At 43.7% G+C, this 19,728-nt stretch overlaps 1 protein-coding gene across 1 annotated transcript in view; it reads right to left on the bottom strand.

Moving 5' to 3' along the window:
- The window catches only part of CACNA1S (calcium voltage-gated channel subunit alpha1 S), a 596,588-nt gene that overhangs the window by 49,597 nt on the left and 527,263 nt on the right, over positions 1–19,728 (bottom strand). The window contains exon 41 of the mRNA XM_069633644.1: positions 2,279–2,343. Within this exon, the coding sequence (XP_069489745.1) occupies positions 2,279–2,343 (65 nt within the window). The remainder of the gene's footprint in view (positions 1–2,278; positions 2,344–19,728) is intronic.

The raw sequence follows: 19,728 nt of genomic DNA, 5'->3' as shown, positions 1-19,728 counted from the left end.
AAATTAATTGAGAAGACTAGAGCCATCACACCGTTATTTACACCATCGCAGGATGAATGTGATAAAACCCAGACAGCCTTTTTCAACAAAATCTCTAACGCCAGGGAGCTAATACTAAAGGCTCAATCCAACAAAGGGGAGCGAAGCAATCTACCGCCCGAGACTAGTATCAAGGGCATAGAATCATTTAAGTTCAAGGAAATCACTAATGAGTATATGGTGAAAGTGCTGGCTGCAATAAAGCCTACCTCCTGTGCAGAGAATATACTACCTCCCAAAATAATACTGGAGAATATTGATATTTTTGCACCCACCCATATGAAAATTATCAATGCGTTGTTCCACGACCAAGTAGTGCCCAGTACTATAAAAAAGGTTACTGTAACGCCCGTTTTAAAAAAAACTAACTTAGACCAAAGAGACCCAGGCAACCTAAGGCCAATCACAAACTGTAAATTCGTCCTGAAAGTTATGGATAAGATAGCTACAAAGCAACTACAGGCCCATGTTGAAGCCTCTGAATCCTTACACCATCAACAATCAGGGTTTCGCACAGCCCAAAGCACAGAGACAGCCATGCTCAACCTACAGACTAAAATGCTAAGCATTATGGATAGAGGCAGGGCTTGCCTTCTCATCCTTCTCGATTTGAGCTCCGCATTTGATCCCCTAGACCACAACCTCCTTAAAGGTTCTAGAGAAAACTGCTAACTACTCAAAAGAGGCAATCCTTTAGCTTAACTCCTTTCTAACAAATAGAAAATCACGAGTGCATTGGTGGGACAAATTCTCCATTGAAAAAGACATCCTTTGTGGCGTCCCACAGGGAGCTAGTATGTCGCCACTGCTTTTTGATATTTACTTGATGTATCTATGCTCAGTACTTGATCACATTAACATATTCTTCACCAATTATGCTAATGATACTCAGCTGGTGGAAGAGCTGAGTGGGGACTACAAGAAGGACAGTGAATTAATATCCACAACCTACAACACAGTGGAATCGTGGATGTACTCAAATTGGATGTATCTGAATAGCAAAAAAACAGAGCTAATGGTGTTTGGCTCATATCAAGCCAGAGCCAAATTATCCACCTCATATGGTTCATTACAGATAAAGGACGCCCATATCCAGGTCCTGGATAAAGTCAAAACTTTAGGGATGATGCTTGAAGCATCTCTTGGAACCGAAGCCCAATCACAATATGTAAAAAAACTGTTCTTACTACCTTCGGCTGCTGAAAGCCATTAAATCCTACCTGACGGATGAAAATTGTGCAACCATAGCAAGGGCAATTATTCTATCACACCTAGATTATGGAAATGCACTTATTTTGGGAGCCAATAAACAATGCCTCACTAGCTATCAATATATCCAAAATAATGCAGTCAGAATAACCAGGCAAACGTTAAGATGAGACCACATTAGCGAGGCCAGAAGAGAGCTTCATTGGCTGAAAATTGAAGACTGGGTGCAGTTCAAGGCCTTGACCTTGGTGCATAAACGCCTATAAGGGACAGCCCCAGTTTAGCTAAAATCAAGAATCAAGTTCTATGTACCAAGCCGAGCGTTAAGATCCGCTGACTTGGGCAAGGTTACTGTAGCACCACATAAGCGCTCCTTCAGACTGGGAAGAGCCTTCCCGATAGTGGCAGCAGGAACATGGAACAATTAACCAGCTAACATGAGAATGGAAGTGAATCACTTGAGTTTTCGAAAAAAATAAAATGAAACACATCTATTTAAATAAATCCCATAGCCCTGCACTATTAGATACTATGACCAGCTTTGTTTTAATGTTTGTTCCGCGATTCGTGTTTTGTTTTGGTCAGTGGGTCTTTTGTGTTCATGTCTCTGCGCCCAGAAGCTTGCGAGCTACCGGCACATTACAAATAAACAAATAAATAAATAAAATACGGGAATTCGATTAAATGAAGTCAGATATGTCTAAGACCAAAAATGGAGTTAAGATGGCAAGAATTGAGGGTTCTTGGAGGATTCAACTTTAATACGCAATTAGTCAACTCTGGTTTGTAATCAAGATCCTTCATTATGAATCTGTCATCTATCACTGTTCTCATTCCTCTCTACGGAGTAAACTCTCTGTGATTCTGCACCGATGACTCCCATGGGTGCAGATTCATCAGTTGAAGAGAGGGAACATTTTGTATTTCTTTTTCAACGTAAATAAGCTTCAGACCCCCTTAATCTTGATGGGTAAAATGTGTCAACAATTAGGTCAGATGGGATGTAGTCTGGGGTGAGGTTGTAACTTACCAGAGCTTGCGCTCTCTCTGCAGTCACCAATGTGTGGGTCCTGTTGCATCCACTCAGCTTCCAACCTAAAAGAGACACACAAAAGATCAGACCATGAGTGGGCTTCAGGGTGACTGACCTGCTACCAAGAGCTTAAAGGTAATGACAAGAGGGTCTTGCTCATTAACCTGCAAATGCGGAACAGCTGAAGACATGCCCTGCCACAGTTCAGAAGCAACACCATCATCTAGTGGACACGGTAAGCATGAGGCACACAAGTAAGAAGACACAACCATTTGCAGATTTGTGGCTGGTAGAGGGAAGTGCTCAAACTACACAAATATAGTTTTCAAGCTTGAACTTTCGTTGAGTACTACAGTATTCGAATATGCACTTCACCTAACAATATTTTGTGAAATTGTTTGTCTTTGCAGTCTTAAAAATGATGTCAGATACTGTGACCTGAAATTTACAATGTCAGCCGCATTGGCAAATCATCAATTACCATTAAAAACTAGCCTATTGAGAAGGGACATTCGAACAAAAGTGACTGCCTGCCTTGAAACTGTGATAAATTCGAATGAAAACATGATTCCAATAGAATGTCATCATTCCATGCCCAGTGCTCTTTATATGTGCCCTATTCTCCCTGCCCAGCGAACACTACCTTCCCTCTATTATTCTGTGTTGTTTTTAAATGACGCTGGGAGGACAGGAGGTGCTTTTAAAAAGCTACAACAGTGAATAGTTGCCTCGTGTTGCAGGGCTGCACCTCCTGTATGAGGGGCTGCAGCTGTGTGCTTTAAGTTTATTCCAACCCCCTTACATTACACGTGATCATACGCAGCGGCGCGTGGGATGACGTTGCAGCCTAGCTCCTGTACGCGTTCCTCAGAGGCGTTACACCTTTGGCCCAAGCTTATTTCTCAAGGACACGTTTATAACCACTGCATGGTCCTTACATTTGTAAACCATCTACAGGAGGTCACACTAAGGTCAGAGGATGAAGAAGGCTGGTGCTTAAGGAGAATTCCAGTGGACAAAACATATTCCCCGGATTTACCTTTTAATCGACAAAAACTGCTCCAAAGTAAAAGGGATGCTTTGAACCAGTATCACCAGGGGTGGACTAGGAACCAATGGAGGCCCTGGAAATCATGTTCAAAATGGCTCCATATTACACATTTTCAGCAAGCCAAAGCCTTTTCCTGTGTGAACGTTTGGAAATAAAATAGGTGACCACAAGAACGAGGCCCAGGGTGCAGAGGCCTGCCGGGAAATCTCCAGAGTTCCCTATAGGCCAGCCCACCCCAGAGTATCACCATTTAGGCAACACTCAACTATAGGAGGAGATCAACAGTCCAACTTCCCCCATCTTCCCCATCTTCATGAATCATATGGTACGGAATCAATAAACGGCAGAATGCAGGGTGGTGAGTTCATGTCAACGCTGTCCGGTGTGGTTTGTGGCCTTTCATGAATAGTAAATTGATCTAATCTAGAAAATTATATGTTAAATTGCCTAGTCTACTAGTGCATGCATAATGTTGCGACTCGTTATTTCAGTTCTCTGTGTTAAACTCACTTTCTCAGGTGCAGCTATCTTTGTAAACATCAACACTTTGAAGCTACTAAGGTGACGATTGGTGCACTACAAAAGCATAGTAACATAACATGAACCAACCATCACGAATCTCCATAATCCTGAGCACACAATACATGTTCACATTGTAAATGTGGTGCTGATTGGTTGACCTGTAGTAGTAGGAAAGCTGGAACCCTACACACTTTGAACCTTTGGAGTATTAAGGACTTATAGTGTAAAGAAAAAACACCTTGTAGCCAGATTCCCTGGTGTTAAGACCACATGGAATTCACGTTTGTGTAAATAGGTTATAACTTTTATGGTGTTGCCCATCTTGTAAAATGTTGGTTTTCATGCAACATTAATTACAGTTTGCGTTTTGGAATCCTGAAAACGTAATCTTTATTCTGGACTTTTAAAACTGATGCAGTGGTTCAGAGGCCTTCGTCTGCTGTTCTTTGTAGGTCTTTATAAACAGAAACGTTCATTTCAAGTCCCTGCAAATTAGAAACATTAATTTAGAACTCGTGTCATGTCCAAACAATTCCAAATGTCGGATGTCCAATATGCACTTGCATTATATTAATCCAAAAGGTGATTTGGTGATTTTGTAAGTAACTGAAAGTCTTTTGGGAATGTGCTGTTTTGCCTTCACAGTCACTTCAGAACGTGTTTCTTTAACTCAAGTATCATTTGAAAATGCAAGTTCAAGGGGATAGAAAAAGATAGACCCTAGCAGTCATTTGGGAATGTGTCTAACTCTTTTGTCATTTAAAAATTAGATGGTATGATATATGATGACAGACCATACAGTCATTTCAAAATGTGTTTCTTTAACTCAAGTGTCTTTTAAAATGTAATTTTAAGATGATACAAATGAATGATAACAGCAAGAGGAGGAAAGTGGAGATTGAGAATTAAATGGAGTAGGGAGTGGGAGCATTTAGCAGAGGCGACAGAGAGTTCATTTGACAATGGGTGGGTGGGCGTATAGGAAGAGGAGAGATGGGCAGTGAGAAATAGCAAGACAGAGAGGTGACAGGGACGAGTTGAGAAGGAGAAATAGGCAGAAAGAGGAAGAGAAAAAGAGAGCAAGAGAAAGGGAGAGAATAATAAAGACAACTATGAGCGAGTTATGTTCTTATAAAGCAGTCTACACAAAGCAAACAACTATAACTGTATGTAATATGTACTTATTGCAGCTTTTCTGCACTTAAAATCAGAAAACTATCAAAGCACTCACTGCTATCTACCTCCTCGTCCTACTTCCCCCAGCCTGGTCCACTGCTTCCAAGGTAGATGTTCTCTTTATAATTCCTTAACATAAAATAACACCAATTGGGGTTGGTAGCTGTGCTATGCTAGATTTTTCTTTCGACATACAAAAATTAAGTACAGGTGTTGAGGGGTGTGGTTTCTCTGATCACAATGAAAAGACAATGAGGGGTTCCCGCCCTGGGCCCAGACCAAGTTTTCTAATTCCACAGTGACCACTTGATGCATACAAATTAAAAAATACATGTCAATTTCATCATTAAGCTCATGTGTCAGTTGTAATTTTTTCCTCCATGGTGACGTTGCAGAACAGGGGCGTACTGTGTTTAGCAGCACAGTTAAAATTCCTCTCATGGGTCTGAAGCAACTTGTGCCTGATCCAGCAGCTGGTTGTTTTCCACATATTCCAGGATTTGTTTGTTTGTAGACGTAGCTTTGCCATGTATGGTATATTTGAAATTCGACAGTAGTTGGTAAGGTCTTCCATGTTTCCAGAGATATATTTAAGGAGTGGTTTGATGTAGGCCGATTTTAAGGCTTTTGACACTGATCCTGTTGCTAGTGAGAGGTTGAATAGGTTGAGGTAGTTCTCTGCCGGTGTTTGCTGGGTGAGGATGGCTTTTTAGACATCTGGTGGGCAGGTTTCAGCTGGTGAGCCAGCCCTGTTGCTTTTGCTCACTGGGTTGCCAAATGTAACATCTGAGATAGGCGGGAAGAGGCTGCTTCTGGTCGTTGGCTCCGGTGTTGGCTGGTTGAGATGGATTATGGGACTTTTGGGCTTGCTTTGTATGATTAGCTGACTGTTAGTAATTTTGTTCTTAAAGTGGTCATCAAGGTCATTGCATAGCTTTTGTGTAGGGATCAGTATGTTTTTGCACATAGAGGAGTTTCTCATCTCTTTTATAATCTTGAACATTTCCTTCTGGGTGCTGCTTGCATTTTAATACTTTCATTGTAATATCTCTTTTTGGCTTTGAGCATTTTGGCTTTGTATAGTCTAATCTGTCTTTGGTATGCAGTTTCGCTTCCTTGGCCATAGTTTTTTCTCCATTCTTTTACTAGTTTACTGTATGTTTTTTCCAGTGCTTTGAGATGGGGCGTGAAACATATTGCCATTGTTTTCTTTCGTGATGGGTAGAAAAGATTTTCCGGTGATATGACATCTATTGTTTTCGTGATCCATTTCAGGATTTCATATGTTTTTATCTTCTATTTCTATGCTGGATAGGTTTAGGTAGGTGTGTGATGGTTTCATAACTTCCAGTTCCACTTTTAGGTCTACACTGTGGATGGTTCTCCAATTTCTTTTCTGTGTGGGTGGGTTATTAAGGATAATGTCAGATATCCTTGATGGTGGTTGTATCATGAAGGGTATAATGAGGTGGTCTCTCCAGAGGAATTGCATTGCGAGAGCGGTTGTAACCAGGTTTTGTTGCCGAAGATTGCATCTAGTGTGTGGCCTGCTGTGTGGGTTGCTGCTTTCATCATTTGTTTTGGATGCATTGTCGCTAGTTGATTGGTTAGTGTTTCGGGAGAGTTGATGTTCTCTTCTTTGAACCAGATGTCGAAGTCTCCAAGAATGATCAGGTGGTCATGTTTAATGGCAATGTTGGTGATGGCTTCTATGAAGGTGTCCATGAATGTAGGGTCATAGGTTGGTGGCCTGTAAACAAGTATAAACTTTACATTGGTTTGAGGGTCTGAGGTAAGGTGTATGATAAGCGATTCAGTTTGTCATATTTAATGGTCCAGTTGTTATTATTTTTAGGTAGTCTTTGCATGCTACGGCAAGTCCTCCAAATCTTTTCCTGTTGGCTTGCTTGAGATTGATGTTGTTGGGTATGCAGGCGTGCACTAAGTCGTTGTAGTCTTGGGTGAGCCAGGTTTCAGGGATGAATAGGATTTCTATCCCTCCATCGCATACCAGATCGTAGATTTCTGTTGTGTGTTTGGACACAAATCTAGCATTGACTATGTTGCAGTGTATCCTTGAGATTTTTGTGGTCTGTTTAGTCTTTGGCTGTGTCCTTTGGTGGCCATGTTGGTGTTGGTCATTATTACTGGCTATTCGCATGTTTGGGTCTGTGGGGGCTGATTCTTCATTGAGTAGTTCAGTCAGGTTCCCTATTGGGTTGATGTCTTCTTCGTGGTCGTCTGTCGATGTTGATGGTATCTATGGTTGTGCCAGTTTTTGGTGATTAATGGTATCATATCCTTCTTCCCCACTTCCTGGCCCACGTGTGTAGATCCATCCCATGTGGCTGTGATGTCATGGAATGCACAGCACATGCTGATGCTACAGCCTGGAATGTTATGCCATGAGACTGGAATGTTATTCCTCAAGCTTGGTTCTGCCTGAGGACAGTTATAAGTGAGAGAGAGACATGAAACCTGGATGGTGAGAGCCATTGGGCTCTCCCTAAATTATCTATGATCCTGCTTACCATCTCCTGTACTGATGGTCCTGATGTTACCTGTATGCTTGCAACCTAATAAAGTAATTTAAGGACATACCACAAAGATGCCTCCTGGACTTGCATTATATCAAATGGCATGGGGGTGTTGTTTCCTTCAGGTTGGATTCTGTGTGTTTCATGTCTTTCTCCTTTGTGTTTTTTTTAATCCTGTTAACGTGCTTAAGGTTATTTGGCATCATTGGCTGTCCGAGTGGGTGGCGAGTTGACATGTAGGGTGTTGGGTTCAGTGATTTTGGTCTTGGTTCAGTGAATGGGCTTTTTTTCGGTCCAGCAAACTGTTTGATCCATTAGTTTGCATCTATTTTCAGGTGTGGTGTTCCAGGATTGATCCATTTAATTTGATTTGTTTTGGTTGTTATTTGTGTGAGAAACCAGGTGTCTCACCAATAGTCCCAGCAGATCTCTCTTTCTCAGGTGGCCAGGGCAAGGCCTTCGCCTTTGATCCAGACCCTGGGGATGGACCAGTGCGGAAGGATCACCTGGGTGAGGGGTCTTTGGGGAGTTCAACATCGGATGGTGAGACGTGGTATCCTGCCCCCTGTAACACCTTTAAGCCATCCTACCAGGTAGGATACGCGGGAACCTTACCCCCAGCCGCCCCTTTTCCTTTTCCAGCACTTTCACATGGACAGCCCGCTCTGGGAGAAAACAGACTCACAGCTGAGCAGTGTATCTGACATGTCTCGCTACTCTAGCCAGGCAAGGTCAGGGAATTATTGACAATCACTCACACCTGGTTTCCATTAAACTTCCCCACCCGGATAAAAGGTGATCATGAAAACACACTCTCAGCAAGGCAAATCACATGAAGGTACAGCAGTTTCTATTCGGCAGCTGAACAAGGGGAGAAAGATGGCAAAACAGAAGGGTTTGTTAGAAGGGAATTACCGTTGACATTTTCGGCAAGACCCCATTACTTTTAAGGAACCTTTTTGGCAGAAAGCGTAAGGCCAGGAAACCAGACCAAAGAATCCTGCATTGTGTGTTGGAGATACCGAAGGCCCTCCTGCATAACTGACCAAGGCAGGAGGAGCAGCAGCAGCTGCTGTGGTATAGTCCTTGGCTCCAAGAACAAAGAAGCGCTAGAAAGATCAACACAGCTGGTGAGTGGGGGAGACCGATGCAAGACCGGTCTCTTTTGAAGTCAAGGTTTTAAGCAGCAACATTGTATAACCAGTGCTGGAACAAACATAGTTAAACGCGAAGTTATGAAGGACGCAAATAAAGCTAAACTGCTGATGAATGTTTGAACTTGAGAAGGAAAGATACGATACCGTTGAAAGAGTGGTCGGGTATCGTGAATATGCTCAATCGAAGGTCTCTGTGAGGTATCCCGCCAAGTGAAATTAAAGTAGAAGATTGAGGAGAACAATTGTGTGAAGTGAATCAAAGTAGCCCTGGAACAGTTTAAGAAAAAACCATCGCACATTCGAAAGTCATCATTTTAGATATCAAGTGGCTCCGAGCTCGAACGAGGCAGATCCATATCTAGAGGATCCGAGCACGAATGAGGGCGATCCATATCAAGGGGATTCAATCCCAAACGAGGGACATCCATGGTCCGAGCCCAAACGAGGGAGACCAAGTATGAACATTGTGATAAAAAAAGGGGAAAAAAGGGTCTTAGCCTGAAGAGGCAGACCCATGATGAACACTGAAAACCAAGAACTTGTGCATGTGAAAATCCTGATATGAATCAAACTTTGAGACTTTGTTTGTTATGACAGACCCTCTTCAGTAAGACACTGTTATTGGAAAAGAGACTTTGGCAGAAGTCCCTGATGTCTGTGCTTTGAACTGCATCCTCATGGCCGAGAAGCCAGAGTGTGTACGAAGCTCGAACGTGCCACCTTTCCCCTTGCTGACAACGTGGGGAAGGGAAGCCAACTGCTCAACCGTTCTGACATATTATTTCTTGAACACTTGTCTTTTTGCATACACCATTGTCCCACAACCCTTTTCTATTTAGAAGTAAGAATTGGCAATTTTGTTTCTTTGACAGAGACTTGACTGGTATTGTGTTCTTATTATTTGATGGTCATACCTTGCAGTATTTGTGTTTATGTGTATCGTATTCACAGTTGCAAATGCCTCCTCGTGGTACCATTTGGTTTGATCTTCCCTTGTGTGAACCTGTAGTTTTGTAGTTTTAGCTGTGCTGGGTTTACAGTGGCGAAGGTCTCCCTGTGGTGCCCTGTGGTTTGATTCTCCCTTTTAGGTCCCTGTTTGCTTGTCTCCCTTTGTGGGCACTTGTATTGGTATTGGGTTCGGCAGTGGTGAATGCCTCCCTGTCAGTGCTGTGGTTATCTCTTCATTTGTGGGGTCCTGTGTTGCTGTCTCTCCTTGTAGGGTCCTGTGGTTTTTGTAATGCCCGGTTCACAGCGGCGGTGGCATTCCTGTGTTGATTTGTGTATTTATAGTAGTGGTTGTATCAGTTTTGTAGTTGTGGTTGGCTCTCCTTGTGTGGTCTGTGGTTTTGTCATATCCGGTTGACAGAGGTGTTGACCTTCCTGTGGTGATCTGTGGTTTAGTAGTTGTGGTTGTATCATTTTCACTATGGCGAGGCCCTTCCTTCCTTTTGGTGACCTGTGGTGTCCTGTTAGTTCTGCCCTTGTGTGTTTCTGTATGGTTCTCTCCTTTAGTGGGTTTGCACTTTTATCAGGTTCCACCGTGGTGAAAGCCTCCCTCTGGTAACCTGTGGTTATTTCTTCCCTTATTGGCCCTGTGTGTCTGTCTCTCCTTATGGGACCCGTAGTTTTAAGTTGTGTTCGGTTCAGAGAGGTGCTGGCCTTCCTGTGGTGGCCGGATTCTTGATGGTTACTAGGTGTTGACAATATTATATTCAAGTTATTCTGTGGGAGGACACGTTGTCGGAGGAAATGCACTTCAATGCGGTGTAGCCCACCGCTACTAGAGTCAGTGGTACCTTATCTTAGTCAGATTTAAGGGGTTCGAGTGACTTGCAGATGGGAGCAACAGTGGCCATACACTAATGGTTCTCTTGGCTTTACCCTGGGCTGCATTCTAATAGTTAGTTAGTCTAGGTAGTCTAGATACTGGGGTGGCTGTTATGTGAAATCACATGGGTTCCTCAGTGGCTAAATTCCATAGCTATGTTAGCTTCAGCAGTGGCTATATAATAAAGTTCAGAGGAGTTAGACAGTGGTTGAACTCTAGTGATTCTCCCAGGTTTAACCGTGGCTATACTGTAATAGATCTCCTAGATTCCACTGTGGCTATACTCTAGCAATTCATCCTGGTTCAACTGTGGCTATTCTGTAACACACATGGGTTCACTAGCTACTATGTTCTTGGAATTCTCATGGATTCAGCGGTGGTTATACTCCAATGCTCATACAGATTTAAAAGCTGCAATGTTTTAGAAATTGACATGGGTTCAGACGGTGGTTACATTGTGACATTCGCCGGGAGTCTCCAATTTTGACCATATTGTAAGAGTTTGCCTAGATTGAGCAGTTGCTATATTGGAAGGTTTATATGGGTTCAACAGTGGCCATGCTTTAGTATTTAACTTGGTTTCAGCAGTAGTTATCTTGTATGATTCACATGACTTCACCAGTGTGAGTTGTGCAAATTCAACTACATTCGGCAATGGCTTTGCTCAAATAATTCCCCTAGACTCAACTGTGGTGGCCACTTCAGACCATAGCAGACCTCAACACAATGGCCAAATAAACAGCGCAGCACAGCTCAACACAATGACAACCACAGGGCAAGGTGGGGTTGGGCTCTGTGGCCAACTAACCAGCGCATCATAGTTCATCACAGTGGCAGCAACCTTGTAAAGTGGGCATTAGCACAGTAGCCAACTAAAGAGCGCAGCACAGTGTAACACAATGGCCAGCTAAAGAGCTCAGCACTGTTCAATGCAGTGGCCAACCACAGAGCGCAGCACAGTTAAACACCATGGCCGAGGACAGCGCAGGTCAACACAATGGCCAACTAGAGAGCGCAGCACAGGTCAATACACTGGCCAAACACAGAGTGCAGCACAGCTCAACACAATGGCCAGCTAAAGAGCTCAGCACAGTTCAATACAATGGCAACCACAGGACAAGGTGGGGTTCAGCACAGTGTCCAACTAAAGAGTGCATCACAGTTCATCACAGTTGCAGCCACCTTGTAAAGTGGGCTTCAGCACAGTGGCCAACTAAAGAGCGCAGCACAGTTTAACACAATGGCTAGCTAGAGAGCTCAGCACCGTTCAATGCAATTGCCAACCACAGAGCGCAGCACATTTAAACACAATGGCCAACCACAGAGCATAGCACAGTTCAACACAATGGCCAACTAGAGAGCGCAGCACAGGTCAATACACTGGCCAACCACAGAGCGCAGCACCGTTCAACACATTGGCCAACTAGAGAGCGCGGCACAGGTCAATACACTGGCCAACCACAGAGCGCAGCACCGTTCAACACAATGGCCAACTAGAGAGTGCAGCACATTTAAATACAATGACCAACCACAGATCACAGCACAGTTCAATAAAATGGCCAGCTAAAGAGCGAAGTGGAATACAATGCAGTGTTAGGAGCAGGTCGTGGCAATGTAGAAAAGGCAGGGTTTTACCAGAGCACAGTAATGTTGTAACTGTACAGTGTTTCATCACACGCCCAGTGCGAACCGGGCAAACAGGGTATGGGAGCTGTTTTTTGCCTTAGGCCCTTAGCAGGCTGCCCGGGCAAGACTGCCCTGAACCTCCCAGATAAGTGGCCCTCTTCCTGGCTGTAAGCAGCCAATCGCGGATGGGTGGGCTAAAGTGGGGTGGTAATAATGGCTTGGGAGAGGGCTAGGGGAGAGGAGGCACGGGGCAATGGAAAGCTTTTTAAACTAAGAAATGGGCACACCGGATGGGGTTAGGTCGCTCACCATCTGCAGTAGGGAGATGGCTCTTCAAAACGCTCTCATGAGTCAGTTGCTCCGAGAAAAAAGTGCAATTTACAGGTACCTTAGAATTAAAGTTCCCAGATGAGCTGAACTATAACATTATAATTTCATGTTGTCTTCTTATTATAATCTAACTTGGACTTTAAATACAGACTATTCAGAAAGGAATACACTGTTGTCAGCAATAATGCTGTTAGTACCAAGCAACGGGTGGATGTCATGTTTAGACCTGAAGTTTCACTTTAGAGTGCCAAATGCAAAATGTTTGGTGTGCAAATGTAATAGCTGCTGCTAGACAAACACACTTAAAGATGGCAGCCATATAAAAAGACTCATGCAGATATATTGAGGGGCCGGATCATGGATAGAAGGGAATGGAGCAATGAAGGCGAATTGGAGATGCATGACTGAAAGCAGAGGGTAAGAGCACTCGCACAGAGACAGCTCAGTAGAAAATGGATGATAGAGCACACTTCCATGACACGTGAGAATCAGGGAGCATGGGGTCGTTGACAAGTGGCAGGATGGTTCAGCCAGAAATGCGTTGGAGGGGAATAAACGGCTATTGGCAAAAAGAGCATGAGAAGGTGTGCAGGCAGGGATCTGGAGCAGGCCTTAAGTGCGCGGAATATCTGTGCCAATTACAGTGAAATAACAACGATTAATGGCCCCATTCCAAGGAACCCGATTACTCAAGCAGACCCAATGTTCCACTCAGTATGGTTAGGTAACACCCGGAAGTGCCCCGCAAGGGACTTGGCTGTTGGGCTGCGTTGGACTTGTTGCTGCTTTCTGCCTACCACCAGTGGCTCGTCTGCAAGAAGTTTTTCCTTCATAGAAACTTTGCAGCGTTGCTGCTACATGTGTACTGCCTTATCCTAAGTAATCACTTGGCTTTGTCTCCTCTTAGTCACGGAACATCCAATTTACTACTTCTTATTTTTTTCTCGCTTTCCCATAGTCCCGCCCACCTGCTCCGCCCACCCTCCGCTGCCCAAGTGACTTGGCTGTTGGGCTGTTAGGGTGGGAGGGCTGGAGGTGAGTCTTTGGGGTCCTTAAGCTACCATTGCATGATAAATAATCTATTATAACATCGCATTTGTTGATTACCTACGGCTCTAGTGCGCCCTGTGCGGACACTGTTCATATTGAGCAGTGAGGAGGAGTGAGGAGGAAGTGTATCGTTTTTTTTTTTTTGCTAGTGATGTCATTGGTGAAACTGTGTCCATTTGCTTGAATGTAGTACATCCTAGCCTGTAGAGTAGATAATTCCCTTTTGCTAATTATTGTGTTAGATAAAACGGTTCCTTGGTGGATCTCGCTGTTATCATATTATTATTTGCACTTGGGTACTAAATCCATTCGAACTGCTTTGTGATATAATCATTCTTGAGACCATGGTTAACAGGCTCAGAAGTGGCCAGAAACTGCATGAGTCTCAGTCAGGGCCTCCTCGTCCTATGGCCATGCGGTCGGTTAACTCGGCAAGAGAGGAGTCAGTCCTACTGAACTGCTCCGATGATATCAACGTGGTAGGCACCTTGATGTGCCCAAGAACTACTGCCCGTGCTGGTTAGCCCAAAGTGTCCCGCCTCAAGTAACAAAGTGGAACAGTTATTTTCAGTCGAGATCAGCTGTGACGGTGCAGGTGCATGCAGATGCCCAGAGCCTTCCCATTACCTTCAAACTCAATGAGGCTAATGACTTGGACCATGACGCTTTTCTGGTCGCTAATAAACCTGAACCTATGAGAACTGAAACGCTCAGAAAGATGGGGGTGGTACCGTTGAGGGATAGAATATCTGATCTTTCTATGCTTGCCCGTTCAGTTGATGCTGAACTAGGGAAACGTATGAGGCTCTCGCTTGGCCCCTCTACACCAGTAACGCAAAGGAGAACGTGGGTTGAGAATGTCTACATGTTTAGCAACCCGGCTGAGTCTACTGCCTGTATGCCCTAGGGATCGTTAGGGGGAGGGGAAGGCCCGAGGGATGCTCACAACAATGTAATATCTACAGGGGTTATTTACAATCAGAAATCCAGCTCAACAACATCTGAACTACAGCATATGAAAGCACTAGAGCAGATGACGGTCTCAGATCATGACATAGGAATCTCGATGCACAAGTATGGGTCCAGTGTGCCTAAATTAGGATCTCCTGTTGAACTTCTCCCACTGGATGTAACTTCTGTGGGTACGGATTTTCCAGTGATGTCCCGGATCCTAAATTTGCTAGATAAAGGCCATGAACAGACACACTGGGATATTGGTGTTATGAAAGCCTCTCTTACTGAGATTTTGTGCAAAATGAATCGCATCGAAGGGCTTTTATTTACCTGTGATGCGGTTTCTGCACTTGCAGCGGGCGGTAAAAATATTGTTGCCACAGTGGCTAAAGCCACTCAAACTCAGGGTGACTCAAGGATGATTGGTAATGAAATCAAGTCCTTTGCAGATGTGGCAGCGTCCAAAACCCTTAGTAGTCCAACTAAGGGGAGAAAGGAAAACATGGACCTCGCCCAAGTGGTTGCATCTAATGCACAATCAATACAGATTATTTTGAACAAATTAATGGAGAGGAAAAAGGTGTCTGCATAAGAGTGGGAGTCTCAGCGGCTGAGGGTCTGTTGATCCCCGACTCCACTCAAAATGTTAAGGAGCCCATGGATAGCCCTTCGGCACTGACCGACTTGATCGATCTAATGGATGAAGGTCAGGTGTCTCAAGCCCGATCTGTTATCAACCAGCAGAATTTGGATACTGCTGATAGTCGGATTATTGCCCCGACACGTAAGCACAAAAAACTGGCTATGCAAGCCCAAAATGGAAGGCTATGTTGTCTAATGCAAAAAAATCAAAAAATCAATTTCTAAAAAAAGATGATAATCACAGTTCTTATATTAAAGAACTATGTAATATTTCTAATAATGATGGAATCACTGACCTGCGGCAGCAAGTGAGGAATCTAAACCTCTATTGAACATTAACTACAGGGATTTTGAGTCACCAGGAAAGGTATCCCATGATCCCAAGCATAAAAAAAAAACAGGAAAAATCAGGAGAAAAATAGGATCTACCTCTGAAATCATACCTAAAACGAATGAACCTTCCAATGATGATGGCCAATGTGCACCGGCCACAGTGCCTTTTCTTATATGTAACCAAAAACAATCTGCACTCTCGAAATTCTATCCCACGATTATTAACAAAAAAGCAATAAATATGATCAAGAGTTCAGTCGCGGGTCATGGCCCAGGAATAAACCTAGTTATGGGAAGGATGAAGGGTGTTAGTGTCCCTGTCCCTAATTCCCCTAAAATTGTGCCCGGGGCTAAGGTGAAGGGGCGCAAGGACTTAGATACCTTGAAACCCTTAGGAGCACAATCCAGTAAACAATCCTCTGAAATTGTGATGTCGGGGGATAAAGTGTCCAAAGGTGGTGAACTCCCAGCTATTGACATTATCCCGACAAAGCAAGAGAGTGCGACTTCAGACAACCATGTGGGTGCTGTTTTGGTGGAGGAGCACCATAGGCTAAAGACTGAGGCTGAGCCCCCCCTATATGAGCGGGCTCTTACGCCGCACATGCCTTCGATAATGGGGTGGGAAAGTGACTCCATATGAAATGGAAAAAGTAGCCTGAATAGATCATCTATGCTTAGATCCTTTCAGGTGATACCGTCATCAAGAACTCTGAGCTCAGATGATATAGATTGGGTAAGAAATTAATCTGGAATCAAAGAGATGACTTTGGCCTTATTGGCCTTACCCGCAAGAAGCCAAGAGAGGGATGTTGGGGAGACATCGGGTGGCCTCGCTGTGTTGATCAATAAGTCATAAGTCATACAAACTATCCTCTAAACTTATCCACAACGATGAAGCCATCCTAGCTGTGGAACGTACTCTCCAGTATGCACCGATGGTGCGCGCCTTGGTCATATGTATATATTGGAACAGAATGCCCGTTCCTTTTTATGATATGTGCGACCAGTTGGATATGATACTGGAACGAGCATTGATTCGCAATTCAGGTGTTAAGATTGTGGTGGGTGGTGATTTTAGTTCCACTTGCCATGGCCAGACAGATAATCACGGAAGAGTTTTGGGTGATCCCATGTCTATCACTATGCGCAATGGGAAGAAATGGGTGGATTACTTTATGACTTGGGACATCCAAATGGTGTTTCCGGCGATGAATGCATATAATTATACATGGACACGGGGTAGCTCTAGGTCTTTTATATATTTTTTTTGTATCTTCAGCGGTCTATATAGAAGTGGAGCCAGTGCGCATTTGTGATCTAGGCTTTGGTAACCATTTGGCCCTCCTATTGACCTCGAACATTCCAAATTGTCACTACGAATCGCTGCCCTATTTGACTCTAAAATAAATAGATAGATACTCGATTTAAGTCAGATAGGACCAAAAAACCTGTCAGGAGTTAATTCTACGAATTTGTGCTGACCCTTTTATTGTAAGCACAGTAAGCCAGGATGCTTACCTAAATGCATTAGCAGAGCATGGGAATGTTAGGTGTATACATTTCCATGTCAGTCGTATCGCCAAAAAAAAAAGAAACGTTCCTCTGCCTTCTAGACACATTCATTCCTTTAACTTGACTATTGATAATCTTAAGAAAGCTAGGAATAAACATATGGCAGCTTCGACGACTCAATCTTGAGTTGAAATTCTACCTGTGCCACAACGGTATCATCAATGAGGTCTATAGAAATAGGACGAAAAGGTAAAAAAGTGGCCTACTCATAGCTGATAATCAATGCATGTTGCATAAGCCATTGGAAAATGACACTAGACAAGTATGGACTATGCTTAGAACTATCTCATGTGCTTCAGGGTCCTACAAGGCACCTGCAATATCCACTGTGAGGTGGTTTGTTTATCTACAAGGTAAATATCGTTTGCCACTGAGATTTGCTTATACTTCCGGTAGGAATTTCAACAAATTGATTTTGAGGAAGTCTCCTTGGTTGTCTGAAGATATTACAGATGCGATTTACAAGATCAAGGGTTCAAGGGCTCCCGGCCCTGATGGGCTTCCACTACGTCTTATGAAGGCAGACCCGGAATTGTGGGCAAATATCTTGAGAATTAAATTTGATAACATATCAGTCAGGCTGTATTTCTCCTACATGGTGTTTTGCTAACACAATTCCCATCTATAAAAAGGGTAGGGCTGAAGACCCTGAACATTGTAGGCCCATAGAACTGATGGACTCTTCATCCACGATTTTCACTTTATTGATTCTGGAAGAGTTGCAGTCCCATATTAACACTCACAATATCTTGTCCCAGTTTCAGGTATGGTTTCGGCAAAATATTGGGTGTCCCCTCAACGCAACTATCATGGCACACTTGTACGAACAAACCTTGCATTCAAATTCAGGCCCAGTGTACATGGCGGCCCTGGATTTGACAGCCGCTTTTGATATGGTTATAAGAAATGTATTGTGGGAGAAAATGATCCATCAGGGCTTCCCTTTACATTTGGTTGCGATGATCGTGTTGTTAAAAACACTAAGCATAGAATAAAGCTTGGTCAAGATGGGGCCCTTACGGATCCTGTGATTACCGAGGTGGGCCTTAAACAGGGTTGCAATTTGGCCGCTGTGCTTTTTAATTTATGTTTAGCGGATTTGGACCATGATTGGAGTAAAGCCATTATATATCCAGTCAAATTAGGCAAATTGGTATTGGATAGGCTTTGGATATGATTTGTTATTTTTTGACAGCACCCCGTTTGGCTTCCAGACAAAACAGAACTTGTTTGCGCATTTTGCACGCAACCACAACTTATAGGTAATTTCTTCGAAATCCTTTATCATCTCATTTGCAGATGGTAAAAGAAAAACTTCCAGATTGACTTGGTCCCTGGAGGAGCCACTTATTGTTCGCAATTCGTTATTTGGGTTATACCCTTGCTGATTGGTATTCCTTTGCGATATGGAATGAGCTACTTAACGATAAATTAAAACCCTTGGCTTCCCAAATGAAAATCATTCTACATAAATATTGCACATTTTCTCTACTTCCCATCATTCAATTCTATCTGCTAAAGGTGGAACCGATTATCTTATGCTCCTTGGACATTTGTGTAATGGAGATGGATGTGGTTTTGGATATTATGCAGGGCAAGCCGTGGAAGAATGTATTGGGCCTAGCACTTTCCATACCTAATGATTTGATCTGTCATGAACTTGGTTTGTTACCCTTGTCCGCTAAATGGCGCTGGCGTATGCTAAATAATCATGCGAAAATGCTGACCCCGCCCAAGCACTCGATGTATGAAAAGCTAAATCACATGTTAATGGAGCGGCGTGCTCCCTCCCTTTTACATTTTTTAAATAAAATGAATTCTGGCAGCAACAAAGAGGAATTGGGAGCCAGACTTCCATGTTGTAAAACAAAATCCCAGCTTTATCATTGGTGTCTCCTGTCAGAGTAAGGCCTATTATGAATATTCTAAATTTAGGAGCAGATGGGGAGATCGGGCAATGTATATCCTGAAATGTCCTTGTGGGAAAGCAAGGAAAACGGATATGCGTTGCAAACTTGACCAACTCCTCACTGATGAAAGAGTTCAACACTGGAATAAAAAGCTTGCCAATGTGGAGAATGGGAGCTGTCGATTTTGTAGTATCCCAAAGCAACTTGAAACGATGAAACACTTGGCGATATATTGTGAGTATTTTGAAGACTTTGGGCCTCATTACACGGATGGCGGTAAGGATTTACCGGTACCTGTAAAATACCGGTACCGGTAAATCCTTACCGCCTTACTACGAGGTCCCTTTGCGGGTTGGGGGATTTAACGCCTGCTTTTTGCAGGCGTTAAAAACCAACCCGCAAAGGGACCCAGGGAGCTAATTACGGTACCGCAATTAGCAGTACCGTAATTAGCGCCTTCCCCATTCCCATTGAGCCCTATGGGGCAAAAATGGGAATGGGGAAGGGCAATGGTGGAAGGGGGAATTACCGCCCCGCCAACCTTGGAATGGGGCGGTAATTCCCCTTTCCGCCAAGGCGGTGCCGGTATTTTACCGGCATGAACCATGGCGCTACTAGCGCCATGGTTCTCCGCCATCCGTGTAATGAGGCCCTTTAGGTTTAACACCGTTCTGTCTAGAGAAACATTGTATGTGGGGGAGCAGGCTGAAGCTGGTCCTTAAATTGACGAAACTTGCATGTTTTATTGTTGAAAAT

Source organism: Ambystoma mexicanum, chromosome 13 (assembly GCF_040938575.1).
Source record: "Ambystoma mexicanum isolate Mex_15411 chromosome 13, UKY_AmexF1_1, whole genome shotgun sequence".
Classification (NCBI taxonomy): Eukaryota; Metazoa; Chordata; class Amphibia; order Caudata; family Ambystomatidae; genus Ambystoma; species Ambystoma mexicanum.
The sequence above is the reverse complement of the archived record's forward strand: the minus strand, read 5'-3'. Positions and strand labels throughout refer to the sequence as shown.